Here is a 21550-nt window from a genome sequence, read left to right on the forward strand (position 1 = left end):
TTTTTTAGACTTGAATAACTCTCAACAAAAGCCTCTTAATATGAGAGATACATGACGTTTTGTTTATTTTAAACTCTGTTTTTTATAAGTTTATCTTAATTATTATTCTAAAATAAATTAATATTAATTTAGTACCTTATCTTATTAATAATTAAATAATATAACCATTTCCAGTGGTCAAAAACAAAGGCCATGAGAACAAGTTTTTTTGGGATGGGTTGGTCTACCATGTGTACCATACGAACTTTTTTATACGGTAATTTTATTATACGCTAAAACTAACCATATTAGCCCATTTCATCAATATCTACATACGAACTATTTTGCCTAACTTTATTGCAAAGATTTCAAACTTCTATTTTTATAACCTTATTTTTAAGCTGCTTGTTCTCACAAAGATACGCCCTTTTTTGAAGGAGTAAACAATTGAATTTTTTATAACACTAACTAGCATGGTACTTTCACTAAAATATTTTTTGAAAAAGTTAGTTGACTTGTAAATAGTTCTCTACTAATATTGGCATGTATTTGTTTATTCTGCTGAAGTTGCTCCATACAGGTTTGCTGTAAAAACTTCAGCAGTTTCCGTACTCCTTTAAAGCATCATATTCCTATATATTAAATATAGCTGGTGTTCTCAATTTTGTTGATCTATAGTAAAATTGGCTAAAACTTCCAGTAATAAACAACTTTTAACCTAGCAGTACTCACCATAAAAACTTAACAAAAATATGAGTAGTAAAAAGATTATGTTGAAATTAGCTTGACACATACTACACATTCTATATAATATATTCTATATCTAGGGCTAGCAGGTAATATGGGTATAGGGTCAGTAAAATATATTTCAGAACCTATCAGTGAACAAAGTAAACACACTGATGAGCAAAAACTGAAGCAACTGAATTACCAGTAGATAGTTATTATGAATTCATTAAGCGAGATTTATTTTGGGCTGATAGAAGTTTGATAGATGATAAAAAATACTTAGAGGATTTAATAGATGAGTGGCTTATTCATGCACCTAACTTAAAACTGGAAGAGAGTCAAAAAGAGTTAAATCAAAAATTACTCAATAGTATTATAAAAGATTTTAATATGGGAAATTATGACTCATTTTTAAATCTTAAGCAATTTTTAGAAAGTAACGAGAAAAATAAAGACCTGAAGTACGTTCTTAATCTAAAAAGAGGGCATCTAGGAACAACAGTATTGAATGTGTTTGTCGCACACGATGAAGCCATTCATCCTCTTCTCAAAGCTGGTGCTGATCTAAATATGCAGGATAATAAAGGTAAAACACTTTTGCATGATACTGCTATTTATTCCAGTGAGTATGAAGGTCTAAAGTATCTCTTAGATGCAAAAACTGATCCAAATATACAAGATAAAAAAGGTAATACACCTTTACACTATTATGCTGCTAATTGTAATGATTATAGCAGAAAGGTTATGGATTTACTCATAAGCAAAGGAGCTGATTTAAACATAAAAAATAACAATGGAAAAACCCCACTGCAAATTGCAATTGATAGCAACAATATTATAGAGTGTTTTTTAACTGACAACCAAAAAAAGTTAAGAGACCAACTACGTAAAATGGTTAAAGCTACAGATTCTGATGAAGATTGGGATAATCCTTATGGTCCAGGTGTTGAAGATCTGAAAAAATTTTTAGATAAACATAAAAATAACCAAGATTTAAAGATAGTTTTAAATGTTAAGGGTGATAGTTCAATTTGGCCGTTTTGTCAATTTCCTGATGTAAAAGCTTTACTCTTAAAAGCAGGAGCAACTGACTTTGTAGGTAATAAGCAAGATAATTGTGAAAAATGTGATAGTCTCTTGTCAGAGATGTATCAAACAAATCAACTTGCTAAGCTAAATAAGTTTTTGAGTAAGGTAGTAAAAGCTAAAAGCATGATTGAACTACAGGAAGTTGTAAATGAGATTATAGCTTCTGGAATGAGATTAAATTTTGCTAAAGACAAAGACTATTACTTTGCAGATCACGTACTAGAAAAAATTGCTAAGTTAGAAGGAAGCTATGGAATTGCCAGTGATATAGTATGTGCATTAATATCGAGAGGAGCAAAGTTAAAAAACTCAGATAGTTTAAAAGTCATTGATACAATAGAACGAGAGTTTAAAGATCATAAAGCTAATGTAATCAAGGCTCATGTAGAGTACATTAATTATGCTGAAGAATTTTTTAGAGTTGCAAAGGATGCTACCAGTGGTCAACTGTGTGATGGAAAAATCGATAACAGTGTATCTTACTTAGAATACTCAGAGGATAGTATAATAGATGTTGCAAAAATCACAGATAGAACAAGGAATTTAGGAATACCTCAAGGAGAAAAAGGATATGGAAGGAGTGTAATAAAAATTGGCAAAAGTGAGGTGGAAATTATAACCCAAGATGGCATAAGGAATTACACAGATCTTACAGAAGGCAGCGATATAGTATTAACTTTCTATACCAGTTTGGGAAATATAGACGTTAGACTGTATCCTGACGTACAAGATAAAAGCAAAATTATAGTAGAAGTGAGTAATAGAGAGGAAGTATTGGAAAAATTCAAAGGTCATGAAGAAGAATTAGGCGAGGATTGTGCACTTGGTGATTATGATGTCTACTATGCTATTGAACAGGGATATTTTGAAAGGTCTGGAAAATTAATGCATCCTAAAGTAATAAGCGAGTCTAACAACAAATGGACAGAACGTGAAGAGTTAAGAAGGGATTCTATGGAGGAAATTGCTAGAAGGCATAAGTTATTCAAGATTTACGCAATATTGAGTCTAATATTGTAAAAAAGGAGAAGAATTTTGACGTAAAAACTTACCTGATAGATATCTTTAAAATTTTATCTAGGTTCTATGAAGAAAAAGGGGATATTTCTAAAACAGACTTAGCTAAAGCAGCAGAAAAGGAAAGTAAAAAATTGGGGTTAGAAGGTAAATACAACTGGAGTAAGATTTTTGGTTTAGAGGAAGAAATTATTGAAAAGGCAGAAAAACAAGGTGATAAAGAGCAAAAATCAAACATACCTGATGACTTCTATTTAGGGCACGCAATCAATAATGGAAGCTGTTTTTTTGATTCATTCAGGCAAAGTCTGGAACAACAGAAGGGAATCAAAGTTACTGTAGAGCAGTTAAGGAATGAGTGTAAGAGATTTGCGCAAGACAATCCTCCAGAGTGGTTTATAAGTAAAATTGGCAATGACTTTGATGAGGTTGAAGGTAAGTTCGTAAATCGTGGAATTACGTGTAACCAATATATCAATAGCATTGGAAAGAATGAATTTTGGGGACGTTCCGATATCGAGGGCAGAATACTTTGTGATAAGTATGGTGTGAAATTGCATGTTGCAGAAAGTAACCCATTGCACACTATTGATAAGCAACAAGATCCGTTCTTGCATCAGTTAATAGATAGCTCAGGATCAAAAGCAGGTAAGATAGATTATAGTCACAATAGTGTCTTACATATGGTAAATGGAGGCCATGATCATTTTCAACCCCTACTTTATAGAAATAAGGCCTTGGCAAAACAAACGCAAGAACAAAAAGATTCCTTATGCTATTCAAGCTTGCCAAGCTGTAGTATGGATGAGTTAAAGATAGAAAAAGCATCTCATCAACAGAAGGCACTGCTTGTAAGTAGACCATAGCTTTGTATATGATTTGTTACACAGCAATGATGGGAGAAGTTTATTTAGTAAGTTGAAAAAGAAACTATTTTATTTAAAAAGTTTACTTAATGTTTATGGATTTTCAAGTACACTCTCAGATTCAAAAGGGGCTATAGATTGCTCGACATGTACTATTTCCTGGAGTTGTGTGCTGAAGTTTAGAGTATTGCCTTTTTTGATGTTTAAAGAATTTTCCTCTAAATCTACTATTAAAATATGCAGCTAAAATTGGATACATCTTCTACCATTGTTGCACCTAATATGCTAAAATCTTCATCACTTATATTGATTTTCTACATAATTGATTTTGTAACATTTATTTGCTCTTCTATATCAATTTCAACATCTTTTTGTGTGGCCCTTTGTAGTAGCTCCTTTTGCAATAACCTTTTTTAATTTTCTGGCACATACTTTTTTCGATGTTTTTTCATGTTGTTTTTATAAACGTTACGACGCTGAGCTGTAATAATTTAGACTTAATCTGACAGGCGAACAAAGTAAGATAAAAATATAAACAAGTTTTAAAGGAGTGTCAGATATGAGTACAACACAACAAAAAATACTAAAACCAAAGTTGGGATTGCTAGAACTTGCAAAGCAATTAGGAAATGTATCACAGGCGTGTAAAGTAATGGGATATTCAAGGGATACATTTTACCGCTTCAAAGAGCTGTATGAAGCAGGAGGGGAAAAAGCATTATATGAGATAAACAAAAGCAAACCATTACTTGCCAATAGAGTGCCAAAGGATACAGAAGAAGCAGTAGTTAAAATAGCAGTAGAGTTTCCAGCATATGGACAAGAAAGAGCAGCTAATGAGTTAAAGAAAAAAGGAATTTTAATATCTGCTAGTGGAATAAGGTCAATATGGCAAAGAAACGACCTAGAAAATTTTAAAAAGAGATTGAAAGCCCTGGAAGCAAAGGTGGTCCAAGACGGTATAATTTTAACAGAGGAGCAAGTTGCTGCTTTAGAAAAAACTAAGGAACAAAAAGAGGCCAATGGCGAAATTGAGACACAACACCCTGGATACTTAGGTAGTCAAGATACCTATTATGTAGGTAATATCAAAGGTATTGGACGAATTTATCAACAAACTTTTATTGACACCTACTCTAGAGTGGCTTTTGCTAAACTTTATACGGAGAAAACTGCCATCACAGCTGCAGATCTTCTCAACGATAGAGTTATACCATTTTTGACGAACAGAAAGTTCCATTGCTACGCATTTTAACTGATCGTGGTACAGAGTATTGTGGCAAGCCAGGAAATCATGCGTACCAGTTATATTTGGGAGTAGAAAATATTGATCATTCTAGAACCAAAGCTTACTCTCCACAGACTAATGGTATATGTGAAAGGCTTCATAGAACTATGCAAGATGAATGTTATAATATTATTTTTAGGAAAAAGATTTATAGTACTTTGGAAGAACTCCAGTTAGATGTCGATCATTGGTTGCATTCTTACAATAGAGCTAGACCTCATTCCGGTAAATATTGCTATGGTAAGACTCCTATGCAGACCTTTTTTGATAGTATGCATATTGCTTACCAAAAAAATATTGATAACATTAAAACAGATTCTGATATCGGTTTTGACTTCGTCGATTCTTCTGTCAGTTAATTTATGCCTGTCAGATTAAGTCTAAACTATTACAAAATCTTTGCTTGATAAAGGAGCAGACATTAATGCTAAAACAGTTAAAAGTACTACACCTCTACACTTTGCAGTAGACCATGATCATTTAGAGGTGGTTGAATTGCTCTTAGAAAAGGAAGCAGATATTAATGCTTTAGATCACACAAATTGGACTCCTTTACATTTTGCAGCAGAAAAAGGTTATGATCAGATAGCAACCGTTCTATTGAAACATGGTGCTGATGTAAATGTAAAAGAAAATCAAAATAAAGGCACAGCCCTACATCTTGCAGCTCAATATGGTCATCCTAAGGTAGTTAAAACTCTTATTATAAATGGAGCGGATGTTAATGCAAAAATGGATAAAAATGCTACACCTTTACACTTAGGGGCACAAATTGGTAATTTAGATATAGTTAGGTCTCTGCTTATTAGCGGAGCATACTTTAATGCTAGAGCTGAAGGAGGTAGATATGTTTTACCATTACACTTTGCGGAAAGAAGAGGAAACCCAGAAGTAATAAAATTACTAAAATTGGTTGAGAAGTTATTTAAGGCTATAGAAGATAATAATTATTTAGGAATTGAGAGTTCCATTAGAGATGGAGCAATCATTGATTCGAAGAACGTGGATGGAAGAACGCCATTACATTATGCTGTTAATAATGGGCACATAAAAGTTGTAAATATCTTGCTAGCAAATGGAGCTGATGCTACTAAAGTTACTAACAAAGGTAATACACCATTACACACTGCTGCTTCCAAAGGTCATAAAGAAATTATTGAAGCTTTGTTACAACGTGTAAGCCACAATAAATTGAGTGATTTTATTAATGCTAAAACAATAGTTAAAGGCACTGCATCGTTGCATGTTGCTACTGAAAATAGCTTTTTTGAAGCTGTAAAGTCTTTGTTGAAACATGGTGCAATTTATAACATCAAGAATAAGGAAGGTAAAATACCACTTGATCTTTCTCGAGACCAAAATATTACTAACCTATTGAAATTAGTAGAAGAGCTGTTTGAGAATGCAAAAAATGGTAATGTTGAAATTATCAGTAAGCTGAAAGCAATAAAACCTGATGAGCGCTTAGCTGTAACAAATGCTCGTAATGATCAAGACAAGTCATTAGTCCAGGTTGCAGTAATCAATAAACACTCAAACCTTGCAAGTAGATTATTAGAAATATTAAAAATCCAGATCAGAGTTTACAAGATGTCAGCGTAGAAAATCGAGTAAAGAGTTTAAAGTTATAGCTCTCTTAAATGAAACTCTAATGAGGGTGCTAAGATCTAGAAAATATACAAAAATTTTGTTACAAAATAGTGAAATTTAGGAGGATTTTAAAAATATGCTAAATAATAATATTAACAAAGAATTAGAAAAAGCAGTCTATGAACGAAACTTAGAAAAAGTTAAAGCTCTTTTGTCTGCAGGTGCTAATGCTAACCTTAGAGTAGAAAGGAATAGAGATACGTTACTTCATATTACTAGTAGTGTAGAAATTACTAAAGAGCTTTTGTTAGGTGGTGCCGAAGTCAATTCAAGAAACATGTATAGTGAAACTCCACTACATTCTGTTATAACACTGGGGAAGGAATTAGAATTAGTTAGAGAACTTCTGAAACATGGTGCTGATGTAAATGCAACAAACCGTAAAGGCAATACTGCACTGAACCATGCTGTAAAAAAAAGTGGTAAAAATTTGGAAGTAGTTAAAGAACTATTAGAATATGGAGCTGATATTAATATAAGAAATCGTGAACGACGGCTTTATGATAATTGTTCCACATCTTTAGATAATGCTGTAAGTGATCTAGCATGCGCTAAATTGTTGATTAAATTTACTTTAGTAAGGAACTTCAATAAGGATTGCGGAAAAATTATTGACTTATCTCCTTATAAAGGATGCAGTAATTACAGTAAATTATCAAGTTATCTAGATGACTGTGTTTGTGAAATTCTTCAAATGAAAACAGATGAAATAAAAGATAGCCTTCCACTATATGAATTTGTTACAAATAACTTCAACATACATGTACTATATAATAATCAATTATCTGTAAGACTAGCAAAAATTGATTATTCCATACGCTATCCTATATATAATGATATCATATTAGATAAGGTAAAACCTTTTTTAGAAAGAGCAGATTTGTTAAATAAGTTAAGTAAGATACAATTTTATACTAAATTAGATGTGGCAGATCAAGATGCCAAAGAAAAGAAAATTATTCTGGATCATGATTCTACATATAATATAACTGAATATCTATCTAATGATAACTTGTTAAACTTTATAGTAGCGTTTGATGATTCCAATAAACGTACTTTTCAATCTTTAAGTTCCTTAAATAATTTCGTAGAGCCTGGTACAAGACTTTATGAAACTTCTATAAGTAATGATACCAAACGTGCAAGATTAGAATAAATACATTTTTTGTCAGTACTAGAGTTTTTTATGAACAACAATTAGTCGTATGGTTCCAGAGAGGTGATACATAAGAGATTGCTATAATGCCAAAACACTAAACTTAGTGCTTTTTTATGTAAGTTGATCATCATTTCTCTTTGTTGTTTTCAAACGGGTTATTATTAGTAGGTGTTACTAAAAATTTAAACAACCAACACATTTCCCACACCCAAAATCAAATGTTGTGAAGGCTTTTCGTCCTGAAATTGCAGGATTAGTAGATATTCTCTCAAAAATATTTTATTAACAAAAGATGCTATTTTAATTTTTGCCATATTAAGTAAACTTTGCTATTCTAATACTGGTGTAAATATATTTCAGAGAGGGTTTATGCATGTACCTAAACAACAAACCAGTTTTTATCACGTTCTTACACATCAAAAGAGGAGTTTATTAGAGAATATAAAAAGCTCTACCGCAGAAAAGCAAAAGCTGAAGAACTTTATCTCCTGGTTTTAACTGAACTCGAAGAGGCAATATCAGATGGTAATGTCGACAGCTTAAAAAAATTAAGCAATTTTATTGATTACATAAGTGATGCAGAAGATCAAGTAACTTTGAGAGACTATTATGATAATGCTAACAATCCTGTTAAGAGTACTAACTTAGTTATCTTAGCTTGTAAACACAATAAGGTAAAGATTTTAGAATACCTACTTGGCAATAATAGTAAAATTCTCAGTAATTTATCTGTTGGCATCAGAGAAACTACTATATTACCAGATGATGAGGATGAAACATGCCATAATGCGTTTTATTATGCTATACGTTCAGGTAATGTTGAACTTCTTGATACACTCATTAATAAATGGCCAGGTAATTATTTTGCTGTTCATTTCAGGGAATTAGATGAAATTCTTTCACGAGCTTATGAGGAATTAAAACTAAAGAACGTATTCTTGTCAGAAGAGATAGAAATTTTTGTTGAAAATAAGTTGATAAACCTCCGTTTTTTCTCTAGTGCTTCTGGACAAGATCAGAATGTGAAGAGTTATCTTAATAACATAAGAGAGCGGATTGAGTTAGTACTTCAAAATATTAGCCTGTTAAAGGCAGAGTATTCAAACACAGAAAAAGTAGATGAAAAGTTTTTATTCATAGCAAAATTTATTGCACAAAATATTCATATATTAAAGCGGCAGTTGAAATCAACCTACGATAGACTGCCTTGGGAAGAAATGGAATTTTGTTTAGTTAGCTTTATTTTTTCTCACACAAAGCGACAAGAAATTAATTTATTTTATCATACCGTATTGAATAAAAGCAAGATGCTAAACTACTTAGAAAACTTTGTAAAGAAACTTGAAACCGAAAAAGATATTATAGAAGGTGTAAATATTGGTGAAATCGCTGATCTTCCAAAGTTAAAACGTGAGAAAGTTGTTGCAGAGATCATTAGCAACTATCCTCAATTTGAAGAGTTATATAATGATTATCAACAAATTAGGGACATTCATTCTTTAGAGAAAATAAGTGATTATATAAAGTTGGCATTATCAGCTAATCCTAAAGAAAGGGAAGGACAGTTAATTATTACGAGGGTTTTACAGGTTATTGGTGAATATTTAAAAAACACTCTAGAATCTCCCAAGTTATCTAGCACTACAAGCGAGCTTCTTCTACTATCATTACCAAAGAACACAAGAGAAGTCATTATAGATTTACGTAACTCACTATCACAAGCTTATTCACTCTCTAAAAGAACAGAGATTGAGGAAAATACAGATGTTAATTTTTTTATTGGTGTTCAAAATGACACTAAGAAAGTTGGTGATGTGATTACTAGTATTCTTTATGACAACAAAATTAAAACTGTCAGAATACTTCTAAGAAAAATTATTAATAGTGAGAACTTGGATGAGATAAAAGAAGTCACCGAAGCGTTTAGCAACGCTAAATTAGATGAAATAACCTCAGGAAACTTTGTAACAATGGAACACGAAAAGCTTAAAAAGCTCATTGCAGAACTAAGCAATAGTGTAACTGAAAAGACAAGTCACGAGCAAGAGCTGTTTAATAAAATTAATAACATAATCAATTGTGCAGGAACTCAATCAGAAAATATCAGAACTGATTATATTACAGGGTTTGCATTATTAAAGAGTTTAAGTATTGGCTTTAGTGATAATAAGATTGACCATAACGTTATTAGGGGAATGAAATTTCGTGCTAATAAAACATTAGAGAATATTGTTCCCCGAATAGAGTCTCACAGCCTTAAAGAGATTGCTGAGCTATCGAAGAAGATTTCTCATAGTGTTAAGTCAAGAATACAAGAAGACAACCTTGATGAAGTAAATAGATTAACTTGCGAAATTTTTTATATTGCTGAATTTGGAACAGGTGATATCAAATGGATTGAGGAATTAAGAGAAAAGTTGAATGAGAAAGGTTCTTTTATTCCTGCATACAAACAAAAGAAGACTTACAATATAACAGAAGAAAAATATAATAACCAACTTGCACTGAAGCTATCTGAACTGAAAAGTATTTTAAGGAATAACGCATTGAGTGGTAAATTAATTGAAAAACTCCCTTCCTATAAGAGTAATAAGAAATTGCAAGCAGTAGTAGAAATGCTTGTTCTGGATATAATGTCAATCTTAGGCAGCTCAAAGAATTATCTAGAAAACAATTTACTTTTCTTAGATGAGAATACTCCTTTACTAACTGGAAAATGTTTGCGTAATCACTTAGCACACGATAATGCCTTGGTTAATGTATTGTTATCTGATCCCTCAATAGCAGTTATCTTAAACGCTAAAAAACTTACTTCAGAAAACATAATGAAAAGTAAGAAAAAAGTTGGCAAGTTAGTGAGAGACGATCCTTCCAAATTGAAGGATAAATACGATCAAGGTCTTATTACTATTACTAATCAGGAAAGAATGTTTGTCGCATTGGAAGAAGGGAATCTCGAAGACTTAAAGAGTTATCTCAAAAAAGGAGCAGACATCAATGCTAGAAGTATTAACTTATGGACTACATTACATTTTGCTGCTAAGGGACCTAGTCTTGAAATTGTAAAATTTGTTCTTAATCAAAATTTAGACGTTAATGTTAAAGATATTAATGGCCAAAGCCCACTACAGATCGCTGCTGCACATGGAAGAAAAAATATTGTGAAGTTTTTTGTAGGGGAAGCTGGTTTATATGTTGATGATGCAGATAATCATGGCAAAACACCACTACACATTGCAGCCCAAAATGGTCACAAGGATACTGTTGAGGTTTTATTAAAAAATAAAGCCAGTACTGTTACTCAAGATATGAGTGGTCTTTCACCTTTATATTATGCAATAAGAAATAATCATGTTAATGTTGCTAAGGTTCTACTAGAAAAAGATACGAATGTTGATATTAATGAGGCCATGGGTGGCTTTACTCCATTGCATGAAGCTGCAGAAAGTGGTCACCTGGAGTTAGTTAATTTCTTACTTCAAAATAAGGCAGACGTTAATGCTAGAAATGACAGAGATTGGACACCATTACATGCAGCGGCGTTTAATGGCCATCTGGAAATAGTAAACGCTTTAATTCTGAAAGGGGCAAATGTTAATGCTAGTGTCATAAATGGTTGTACACCATTACACTATGCAATAGAAAACGGTCATGAAAAGATAGCTAATATTTTATTGAAGCATGGAGCTCATGTTAATGTTGTTGACAAAACCTATAATAACACACCTTTGCACTACGCAGCAAAAGATGGACATGAGAAAATTGTTAAGGCTTTACTGACAAATAAGGCAAATGCTAGTATTGCCACTGTGGAAGGTATAACCCCACTACATTTTGCAGTGCAGAGTGGCCACTTGAAGATAGTTGTTGCTCTTCTTGAGCATGGGGTTAACATTCGCGCTAAAGATAAAAATAATGCTACGCCATTACATGTAGCTGCTCTGAAAGGTCACAAAGATATTATTGAACTTCTAAGAAACTCTTTCTGCTAGTAGCTCTTTTTTAATCAAGACATAACCAAATTCACTAGCTTTCTTGCTTAGAGTCTTCACTATTTTTTCCTTATATAACTTTTCATAGTAATCAATGCCCTTCTCTACATATTCCTGTCCATACTTTAGCATACTATAAAAAATGCACGCCAATTTCCTAGCCGTAGCGGTAATCGCTTTCGGTGCTCCTAGTCGTTTTTTTAACCTTCTGCAATATGCACCAATCCCACCGTTGCTTCTTGACACACACTGGGCAGCCATCCTAAAAGCATTTGCAGCACGAGCAATAACTTTGCGAGTTCTCGTCCCAAATACTTTTTCCCCTGTAACTTTATTAGCAGGACTTAGCCCCAACCAAGAAGTAAAGTGCTTCTCTGATGGCCATTTATCGTGGTTCAAACCAACTTCTGAGATAATTGTTTGTATAGTTAGCACATCAAGCCCAGGAACTTTAGTAAAATCAATACCGGTTACTCTATACAGTTCTTCGTGTAAAGGAAAGTCTGGTCTGTTTTTTGAAAACCTATTCTTTATTTTGCTGCATCGCTTATTCTCGTCAGATTTTGTTTCAAATGTTTTGTAATATTGTTCGATGCTTTTGTCGCATTCTGCTATTTTTTCCTGATAAATATTATACAATTCAAATTCTTGCTTTAACACAAATAAGAGTTCCTTTCTGTAGTCGCCTTTTAGCGCTTTTGCCATGGTAGATCTATCATTTCTTATCCGTACATCTCTCAATTCTGATAATTTTTCAGGATTCCTTTCACCTTCAATTATTGCTTTGATAATTTGCATACCGGTCACTCCAGTAATATCACTTATGACTTTGTGTAATTGAACGTTCATTTGAATTAACGCTTTTTGCATACGTAGAATATGTGTGGATGCACTTTCAATCAGGTTGCTACGTTGCCTAACGTAATTACGCAACACACACATTTGATCATCAGGTCTAAACGACCCATGGAGTAATCCATAGCTGTGTAATTGTTGTAACCATTGACAGTCTTGAACGTCGGATTTTCTACCAGGCACGTTCTTAATATATCGTGCATTTACCAATTTTACCTCAAATCCATATGACTCAAGTATTTGAAACAAAGGAATCCAATATACTCCTGTTGATTCCATAGCTACTGTTCTAACTTTACATTTCTTTAACCACCCTGCTAAGTTATGAAGATCAACTGTAAAGCATCCAAATTTTTTGACACGTTGTTCATCTCTTCCTTCAGGTACACATACATAATGTACAGCTGAGCCGATATCAATTCCTGCTGTATCAGGATTCACTATTTCTAGTTTACTTTTTGCCTTTATCATGGTAATTATCCTACTATAACTTATAATGGAGAAGCACTTAAGCTTGGGACGGTTAGATTATACAATCTTCTAATCGAGGTAGTCATAATAGACTCCATCAGTGGTTTAACCGTTCCTCCAAAACCACGCTCCTAAACGGGCACTTAAGCACCATTGATCAGTCGGTTATAACTGCAGAAGTACTTCTTGATAAATTATATATAAAAATTGCTATGGAAGTGAAGAAATAGTTTCTTTCCGGTTTAACAAGATTTTTTTCTTGTTCGACGCTCCTAATAAGAAATAAAGCTGAAGTTAGAGCTCAAGACATTAAGGGTAGTACACCATTACATGCAGCTGCTATGAACGGTAGCAAAGATGTTATTGATCTCTTGATAAAAAATAAAGCTGAAGTCGATGCTAGAACTAATGATGGTATGACACCATTACATTCAGCTGCTCTAAATGGCCGTGGAGATGCTGTTGTTTTCCTAATAAAAAATAAAGCTGAAGTAAATGCTAAAGCTAATTATGGTCTTACATCGTTACATGCAGCTGTTGTAGAAGACCATAAAGACGTTGTTAATCTTTTAATAAAAAATAAAGCTAAAGTTAACGCGGAAGGTATTGCAGGCAGTACACCATTACATGTAGCTGTGGAAGCAGGTCATAAGGAAATCGTTGAGATTCTGGTAGCAAATGGAGCCAATGTTAATGTTAAGAGCAATAACCTAACACCATTGCTTTCTGCTATTAAATATAATCATAAGGAAATCGTCGAAGTTCTTATAGCAAATGGAGCTAGTGTTAATGTAGAAGGTGGTGAACCTTTATTACTCGCAGTTCTTGCTGGCTACAGAGATATTGTAGAGATTTTGCTAAGAAATAAAGCTTATGTTAACACAAAAGGTCCTGAAAATACTACACTATTGCATTTGGCTGCTAAAAGAGGTCATAAGGAGATAGTAAATGCTCTGATAACAAAAGGAGCTAATGTTGATGCTATGACTATTAATGGTACAACACCGTTGTATCTTGCAGCACAAGAAGGTCATGGGGAAATTGCTGAAACTTTGATAGCAAATAGGGCTAATGTTAACATTGTAAATGTTGAAGGTGCTCCGCTACATATAGCTGCAGGACACGGCCATGATAATGTTGTTGAAGTCCTATTAAGTAATGGAGCAAAAATTAATGTTAAAGACAATAAGAGTAGAACATCTTTAGAATTAGCAGTGTCACATGGTCATTTGCAAGTGGTTAAAATGTTACTGCAGTATAAAAAAGTAGATATGAATGCTAAAGGCAATGATGATTGGACTATACTGCACATTGCTTCACAGGAAAGTAACTTGGAAATGGTAAAATGTCTAGTAGATGAAGGGTCTAATATTAATGCTAAAAATGCCTCTGGATCAAAGCCTATACACATTGCAGCTAGAGAAGGTTATAAAGATACCGTAGAGTTTTTCCTTAGCAAGGGGTTGAGTATTAATGAGCTTGGTACAGCTAACCAGACATTACTACACTATGCTGCAATGAAAGGTCGGTTAGAAGTTGTAAAGTATTTGATAGCACAAGGTGCTGACGTTAATGCTAAAGATACTAATGGCTTAACCCCTATGCATATTGCTGCTAATTTTGGTTATAAAGACGTTATTGAAGTTTTATTAAAAAATGGTGCAGTTTATAACGCTGTTGACAAGCTTTGTAGAAGACCATTAGAAATGACTAACGATAAAGACGTTATCAATCTATTAGCATCAACTGAGAAATTATTTGAGGCTGTAAAACGTAATAGCTCTTCAGAGGTTGAGAATTACATTAAAGCAGGAGCGTTTGTTAATGCCAAAAATGCTGATAGTGTAACACCATTACATTATGCTGCATGGAAGGGCTATGATGGAGTTGTCAATATTCTATTACAAAATAAAGCTAATCCTAATGTGGTTGGTAACAAGGGGTTTACTCCTCTGCATTATGCTGCTAAGTTCTCTCACTTAAAAGTTGTAAAGGCCCTATTGTCTAATGGTGCAGTATACAATGCTGTCTCTGACAGTGGGAAAACACCATCAGATTTTACTGTGGATAAAAGTATAACTAGCTTATTTAAACTAGTCAGTGAATCATTTAAAAAGGTTAAAGATGGTAATGCTTAAGTTATTAATGACCTAAATAAGATAAAGGATATTGATACAGTAAAAGCAGTGATGAGTGCTCGTAATAGAGAGAACAAAACGTTAGTAGTTGCTGCAGTACATAGTAACTTTTCAAAAGTCGAGCAGTTGAAGCAGATATCGCAAAGTGACGTATCCGCTCAGATTGATACAGCTTTGGTGCTCTTGAATCAAGGCAATTACCAAAAAGCCTTAAGTATTTTCAGAAGCGCATTTGAAAGAAGAAAAGAAATACTAGGACCAGACAATCCTGGTACTTTAGATATTCAGACATATATAGCCAAAGTGCTATATAAGCAAGGAATTTACCAAGAAGCTTTAAATATGCTTGAAGAGATTTTTCAGAAACAAAAAGAAATGCTGGGTTTAAACGATAAGGATACTTTAAGTACAAGAAGTACAATCGCTTTAGTGCTGCATAGACAGGGGAAAGATGAAGAAGCTTTCAATATTTATCAAGAAGTCTATCAGAGACAAAAGGAAATACTAGGGTCAAATCATTCAGATACCTTAAATACTCAGTTTCACATGGCATTAGTATTAGATAAACAGGGAAAATATGAAGAAGCGTTAAATATCAATAGGGCAGTTTTTGAAAAGAGGAAAGAAACACTAGGTACACATGATCTAGCCACTGTGAGTGCCAAAAATAATATAGCAATGGTACTAGCTAACCAAGGTAAATACGAAGAGTCCTTAAAAATCTATAAAGAGGTTTTTGAAAAGAAGAAAATAATTTTAGGTATTAATCATGCTGATACCTTGAGAACGTTACATAACATTGCTGGGGTACTCTTCAATCAAAATAAATATCATGAAGCCTTGAAAGCTTTTCAAGAGGTTTTAAATATCCAGAAAAAAGCTTTACAACAAAATCACCCAGAAACCTTGAATACTCAATACAACATAGCAAATGTACTTTTTGCTCAAGGGAAATGGATCAGCGCACTTAAAGTCTACAGAGAAAGTTTTGATCAAAGAAAAGCTGTTTTTGGACCAAGTCATCCGAGTGTTTTAGATATTTTAAAAAAGATAGAGATGATTAATTTTAGATTTAAGCTTGAGGGTAGCGAAGCATCAGAGGTTCTCCAGCATCTGCAGAAAGATATCAACATTGCTGCTAGTAAAGGTGATATACGAACTGTTCAGCGTCTATTAAAGGATGGAGCTGATGCCAACGATAAAGATATTGATGGAAGAACACCGTTGCATTACGCTGTTAGCAATGGACACATAGATATTGTAAACATCTTACTAACAAATGGAGCTAATGTTAGTCAAGTTACTAATAAAGGTAATACACCATTACACACTGCTACTTCCAAATATTACAAGGAAATTGTTGAGGTTCTGTTACAACATATCAGTCGTGATAAATTAAATGACTTTGTTAATGCCAAAACTACTTCTAGTGGCACTACATCACTTCATGTTGCAGCTAAAGGTGGCTTCTTGGAAGTTGTAAAATCTTTATTAAAACATGGTGCAATTTATAACATTGAGAACAAAGAAGGTAAAATACCTATTGATCTTTCTAAGGACCAAAAAGTTACTAACCTACTGAAATTAATTGAAGAATTGTTTAGAGATATAAAAAATGGTAATGTTGAATCTATCAGCAAGCTAAGAACAGTAAAACCTGATGAGTTCTTAGCTATAACAAATGCTCGTAATAATCAAGGGAATACATTATTGCAAGTTGCTATAGCCAATAAACATAAGAATATTGCAACTAAATTGTTAAAAATGCTGAAGGAGCCAGATCAAGTTCAATCACAGTTTAGCCCTGAATGTGAGTTGGATCAACTTGAGAAGCTTAAAAGTGCTACAGAGGTGCATATCCGTTTTTCTGAGCTTTACCTTCCTATGTTGCGTAGCATGTCGCAACCATATAGTTCAGAAAAGAATACTTCTCCTTGGAAAACTCTTAAGGAAGGTTCTTATTACCTAGGAAATGCATATCGCTTAGTTGAGGTATACAAAGACTGTGTACCTGGTTCGATAAATAATAAAAGCATGCAGTCAGTAAATGATATGCTAGTAGCACTAGAATTTGATCCAAAACACATAACGTCAGGGTATACAGATGAAGCTTACGGTGGGAAGGCTGAATGCTTCGTTTCCAAAGGGCAAGGTACAAAATATTATAAGTTATTGCATAGTGAGTTAAAGAAAGATGTAAGATCGTTCATAGAAATGGTTGAACTTAATATTGACATTCCTGTAAAAAGGTTTTTAGAGTCAATCAATCAGAGGTTACAGTCTGCTTTTTCTGAAAAGTTACTTGAGGCCATAGAAAATGACAATCCTTTAGCGGTTGAGAATTGCATCAAAAGAGGGGTAATTGTTAACTTCAAAGATACCGATGGAAGAACACCATTACACCATGCTGTTAACAACGGCAACATAGATGTTGTAAGTACCTTATTAAAAAATGGAGCTGAAGTTGCTCAAATTACTAACAAGGGCAATACGCCATTACATATAGCTTCTTCCAAAGGTTACAGAGAAGTTGTTGAAGTTTTATTACAATATGTAAGTCGTGATAAATTAAATGACTTTATTAATGCTAGAACAACTTCTGGTGGTACTACATCACTTCATGTTGCGGCTAAAAATGGCTTCTTAGAAGTTGTAAAATCTTTATTAAAACATGGTGCAACTTACAACATTGAGAATAAAGAAGGCAAAACACCTATTAATCTTTCCAAAGATCAGAAAGTTGCTAACTTCCTGAAATTAGTTGAAGAATTGTTTGAAGGTACAAAAAAAGGTAATGTTGAAATTATCAACAAGCTAAGGGTAGTAAAGCAAGATGAATTTTTAGCTGTAACGAGCGCTCGTAATAATCAAGGGAATACATTATTGCAAGTTGCTATAGCTAATGGACATAAGAATGTTGCGGGTAAATTGTTAGAAATGCTAAAAAAGCCAGATCAAAATTTACAAGACGTCAATATAGGAAGTGGGGTTAAAAGTTTGAAACTTTGAATAATACTATTGAAATATTTATATATAACCTAAGTTAATATTATACTTAAATCAGTTACAATATCTGAGTTTCAGCAATCCATAGAGTCAAATTAAGGAAAGTAGATATAGAAAAAAGTACAAATTTTTGGTACATGGGCTACTTTATACTCCACATCACAGCTACAAGTTTACCATTTTATTCTATTAGACATATTTATTGCGTTAAAGGAGAGTATATGTAAACACCTGGATTTATTACAGAAACTAAAACACTGCAAGATAGTAAAAATATTATGTTTAAACTAGTTTGACTTATATTATATACTGTGGATAATATATCATCTATTTATGATTATATTAATATAAGGAAAATGTTATAATCTGGAGGGTAAGTAGTTATGCTAGGCAATGATAATACAAGCTACAGTTTAATTTCTGCAGTTCGTGAAGGAAGACTAGAAAGAGCAAGGGAGTTAATTAATTCTTTTGGACTATCTTATTCACAAGCATGGTCAGAAGGATATGTTTTACTTCGTGATGCTATTGAGAATAAACATACAGCGGTTACTAAACTACTTTTAACAAACGGTTCTAAAGTTAATAGCAAAAACAAAAAACCTTCTAATACTCCACTTCATTTTGCTGCTATAAATGGTGACATAGAAATTGTTAAGATGCTTCTAGACAGAGGTGCTAACATTGATGCTAAAAATCAGTATGGCAGAACTCCGCTTCACAATGCGATTGAAAATAAGAAAATGGAAATTACTGAACTACTTTTAAATCGTGGAGCTAACATTAACGTCAGAAGCAATGATGGTATAACTCCTCTTCATATTGCAGCTGAGAGAGAGTATTTACAGATTGTTGAGAATCTTTTAAAATATGGAGCTTATGTTAATTGTGTGTGTACTTCAACATGGAAAAAAGGTTATGCACCACTGCACTTTGCTGTTGAAAAAGGTAGTAAAGAAGTTATCACGTTGCTTTTAAGTAGAGGTGCTAATGTTGATGTTAAAGGGGAAGATAGTATAACCCCTCTTCATATTGCTGCTAAGAAAGGATATATGCATATTGCCGAAGATCTTCTAAACCATGGTGCTTGTATTCATTCTTTCACATTGAAGGAAGGATATACGCCACTACATTTTGCTTCTGAACTAGGCAATGAAGAAGCTGTGAAATTATTCTTAAATAAAGGTGCTGATATTAATGCTAGCACAAATAGTAATTTAACGCCACTTCATATTGCTACCAAAACAGGACGTAAAACAGTTGTAAAGCTGCTCTTACAACATGGAGCTAAAGTTGATAATCAGGACAAAGATGGCAAAACCACACTACACCTCGCTGTTGAAAAAGGATATTTAATGATTGTTGAGGATGTTTTAAAGTATTGTCCTGATATTAATCATCAAAGTAACAGAAGCTCTCTTAAAATCGCAGTGCACGGCTATGGAGAAGAGTATAAAAAGATTGTTGAGGCTCTTCTAGAATATGGCCTTATTGTTAACCCAGAAGATGCAAATAATCCTAAGTTATTACATGCTGCTGTTGAAAAAGGATATTTGAAAATTATTGAAGACCTATTAAAGTATGGTACTGACGTTAATACGTTATACAATTCAACATTTAAAGAAGGTTTTACACCTTTACATAGTGCAGCCAAAAACAAACAGGAAGAAGTAGCTAAATTGTTGATAAGCTATGAAGCTGACATAAATGCTCAAGATAAAACCGGAAAAACTCCAATATTTTATGCTATTGAGAATGCTGATTTAAAAATTACCAAGCTACTTTTAACTAATAGAGCTAATATAAAAGATAGTCCTGATCTATTGAATATTGCTGTTAAGAAGGAATGCATAGAAATCGTTGAAGCTCTTTTGCAACACGATACTGATATTAACGCTAGTGATAAATATGGAAGAACAGCATTGCATTTTACTGCTTTAAGTGAGAGTGAAGGTTTTTTTGGATTTCTTACTAATGAAGATCCTGATATTAATATTAAGGGAGAAATTGCTAAACTGCTTCTAAGTAAGGGAGCTAATATAAATGCTCAAACCAAAAATGGTATTACGACGCTTCATGCTGCTGCTCAGAAAGGATATACGAAAGTTGTTGAAGCTCTTTTAGAATATAATGCAGATGTTAATTCTACAGTTAAAAGTGATATAACACCTCTCCATCTTTCTGCTCAACAAGGAAATGAAGTAATTAGCAAAATGCTCTTGAACAAAGGAGCTAACGCAAACGCTAAGCAAAAAGATGGAATAACTGCACTTCATATTGCAACTCAAAAAGGCCATAAAGAGGTTGTAAAAGTATTGCTAGAATGCGGTGCTAAAGTTGGTTCTAAAATTAAAAGTGACATAACACCACTGCACCTGGCTGCTCAAAAAGGTTACCAGGAAATTATTGAGACTATCTTGAAATTTGGTGCTGATATTAACTCTAGAGATGAGTATGGCAGAACAGCACTTCACATTGCTTCTAAAGAAGGACATGAAGAAGTTGTTACAACTCTTTTGGAATATGGCTCTGATATTAATATTACGAGTAGAAATAATCATACACCACTTGATTCTGCTATGGCTGGTATAAGGTCATTCTATAGTCAACTCAACAACTATGACTCTGATGATGATGGTTATTACGATCCTGATCGTGGTGTCTGTTCGTGTGAAGTAACTGCTGAAGCTCTTAAACGCCACATAGTTAAAATGAAAACCGCAAATTTATATGTAAGTGAAAAAAATTTACTATCAATGAGTATCAGTGGTGAAATAAGTGGCTTTTATGATGAATGTGAGGAAGAAATAGCAAGGATGAAGAGTGAGAAGATTAATAATCCTAACATTTCATTTTATGATATCTTGGCAAAAGGTACAAGCTCATTAGCAATATATATGAGGAATGAAAATATAGTGCAGGTTTTAAAATCAGACGACTATAAAACAAAATTTCCAATATATGCTAGTATGATCGAAAGTCATTTCAGAAAGGGTATGGAAAGAAAAGAGTTACTTGAACAAGGCAATAAAATTTTCCATTTTCTCTTTAACAATTTTCCTGAGTTACCATATGACTGTACTGAAAAAATATTTAGTTACCTGAGTAACGAAGACTTAAGAATTTTGATAGATGCTTGTAAACCTCTTAGCATCAGTAATCCTAATACTAATATTAACAATGTAGTGATTACCTCAAGTACATCTCAAGTACAGTGCGTTTAAGTTAAGGAAAAATAGCAGAACAAGCTACTTTCAACATTAAGTAATGGCTTTAGTAATTTAAAGATTATTTTAAAGGTTTTATGGGAA

The 21550-nt window shown here is 33.2% G+C and overlaps 1 protein-coding gene across 1 annotated transcript; it reads left to right on the forward strand.

Annotated features, from left to right (window-relative positions):
- Nucleotides 1-820: 820 nt before the first annotated feature.
- Nucleotides 821-21463, forward strand: LOC136412741 (uncharacterized). Its single transcript, XM_066395911.1, is given in 12 exon segments — nucleotides 821-912; nucleotides 963-2813; nucleotides 2879-3249; nucleotides 3382-3462; nucleotides 4229-4758; nucleotides 4911-5208; nucleotides 5381-6295; nucleotides 6353-6514; nucleotides 6780-7150; nucleotides 8173-11750; nucleotides 13295-18228; nucleotides 18666-21463. Coding segments are annotated over 12 exon segments (15981 nt in total).
- Nucleotides 21464-21550: the final 87 nt, after the last annotated feature.

Source organism: Euwallacea similis, chromosome 12 (assembly GCF_039881205.1).
Source record: "Euwallacea similis isolate ESF13 chromosome 12, ESF131.1, whole genome shotgun sequence".
Classification (NCBI taxonomy): Eukaryota; Metazoa; Arthropoda; class Insecta; order Coleoptera; family Curculionidae; genus Euwallacea; species Euwallacea similis.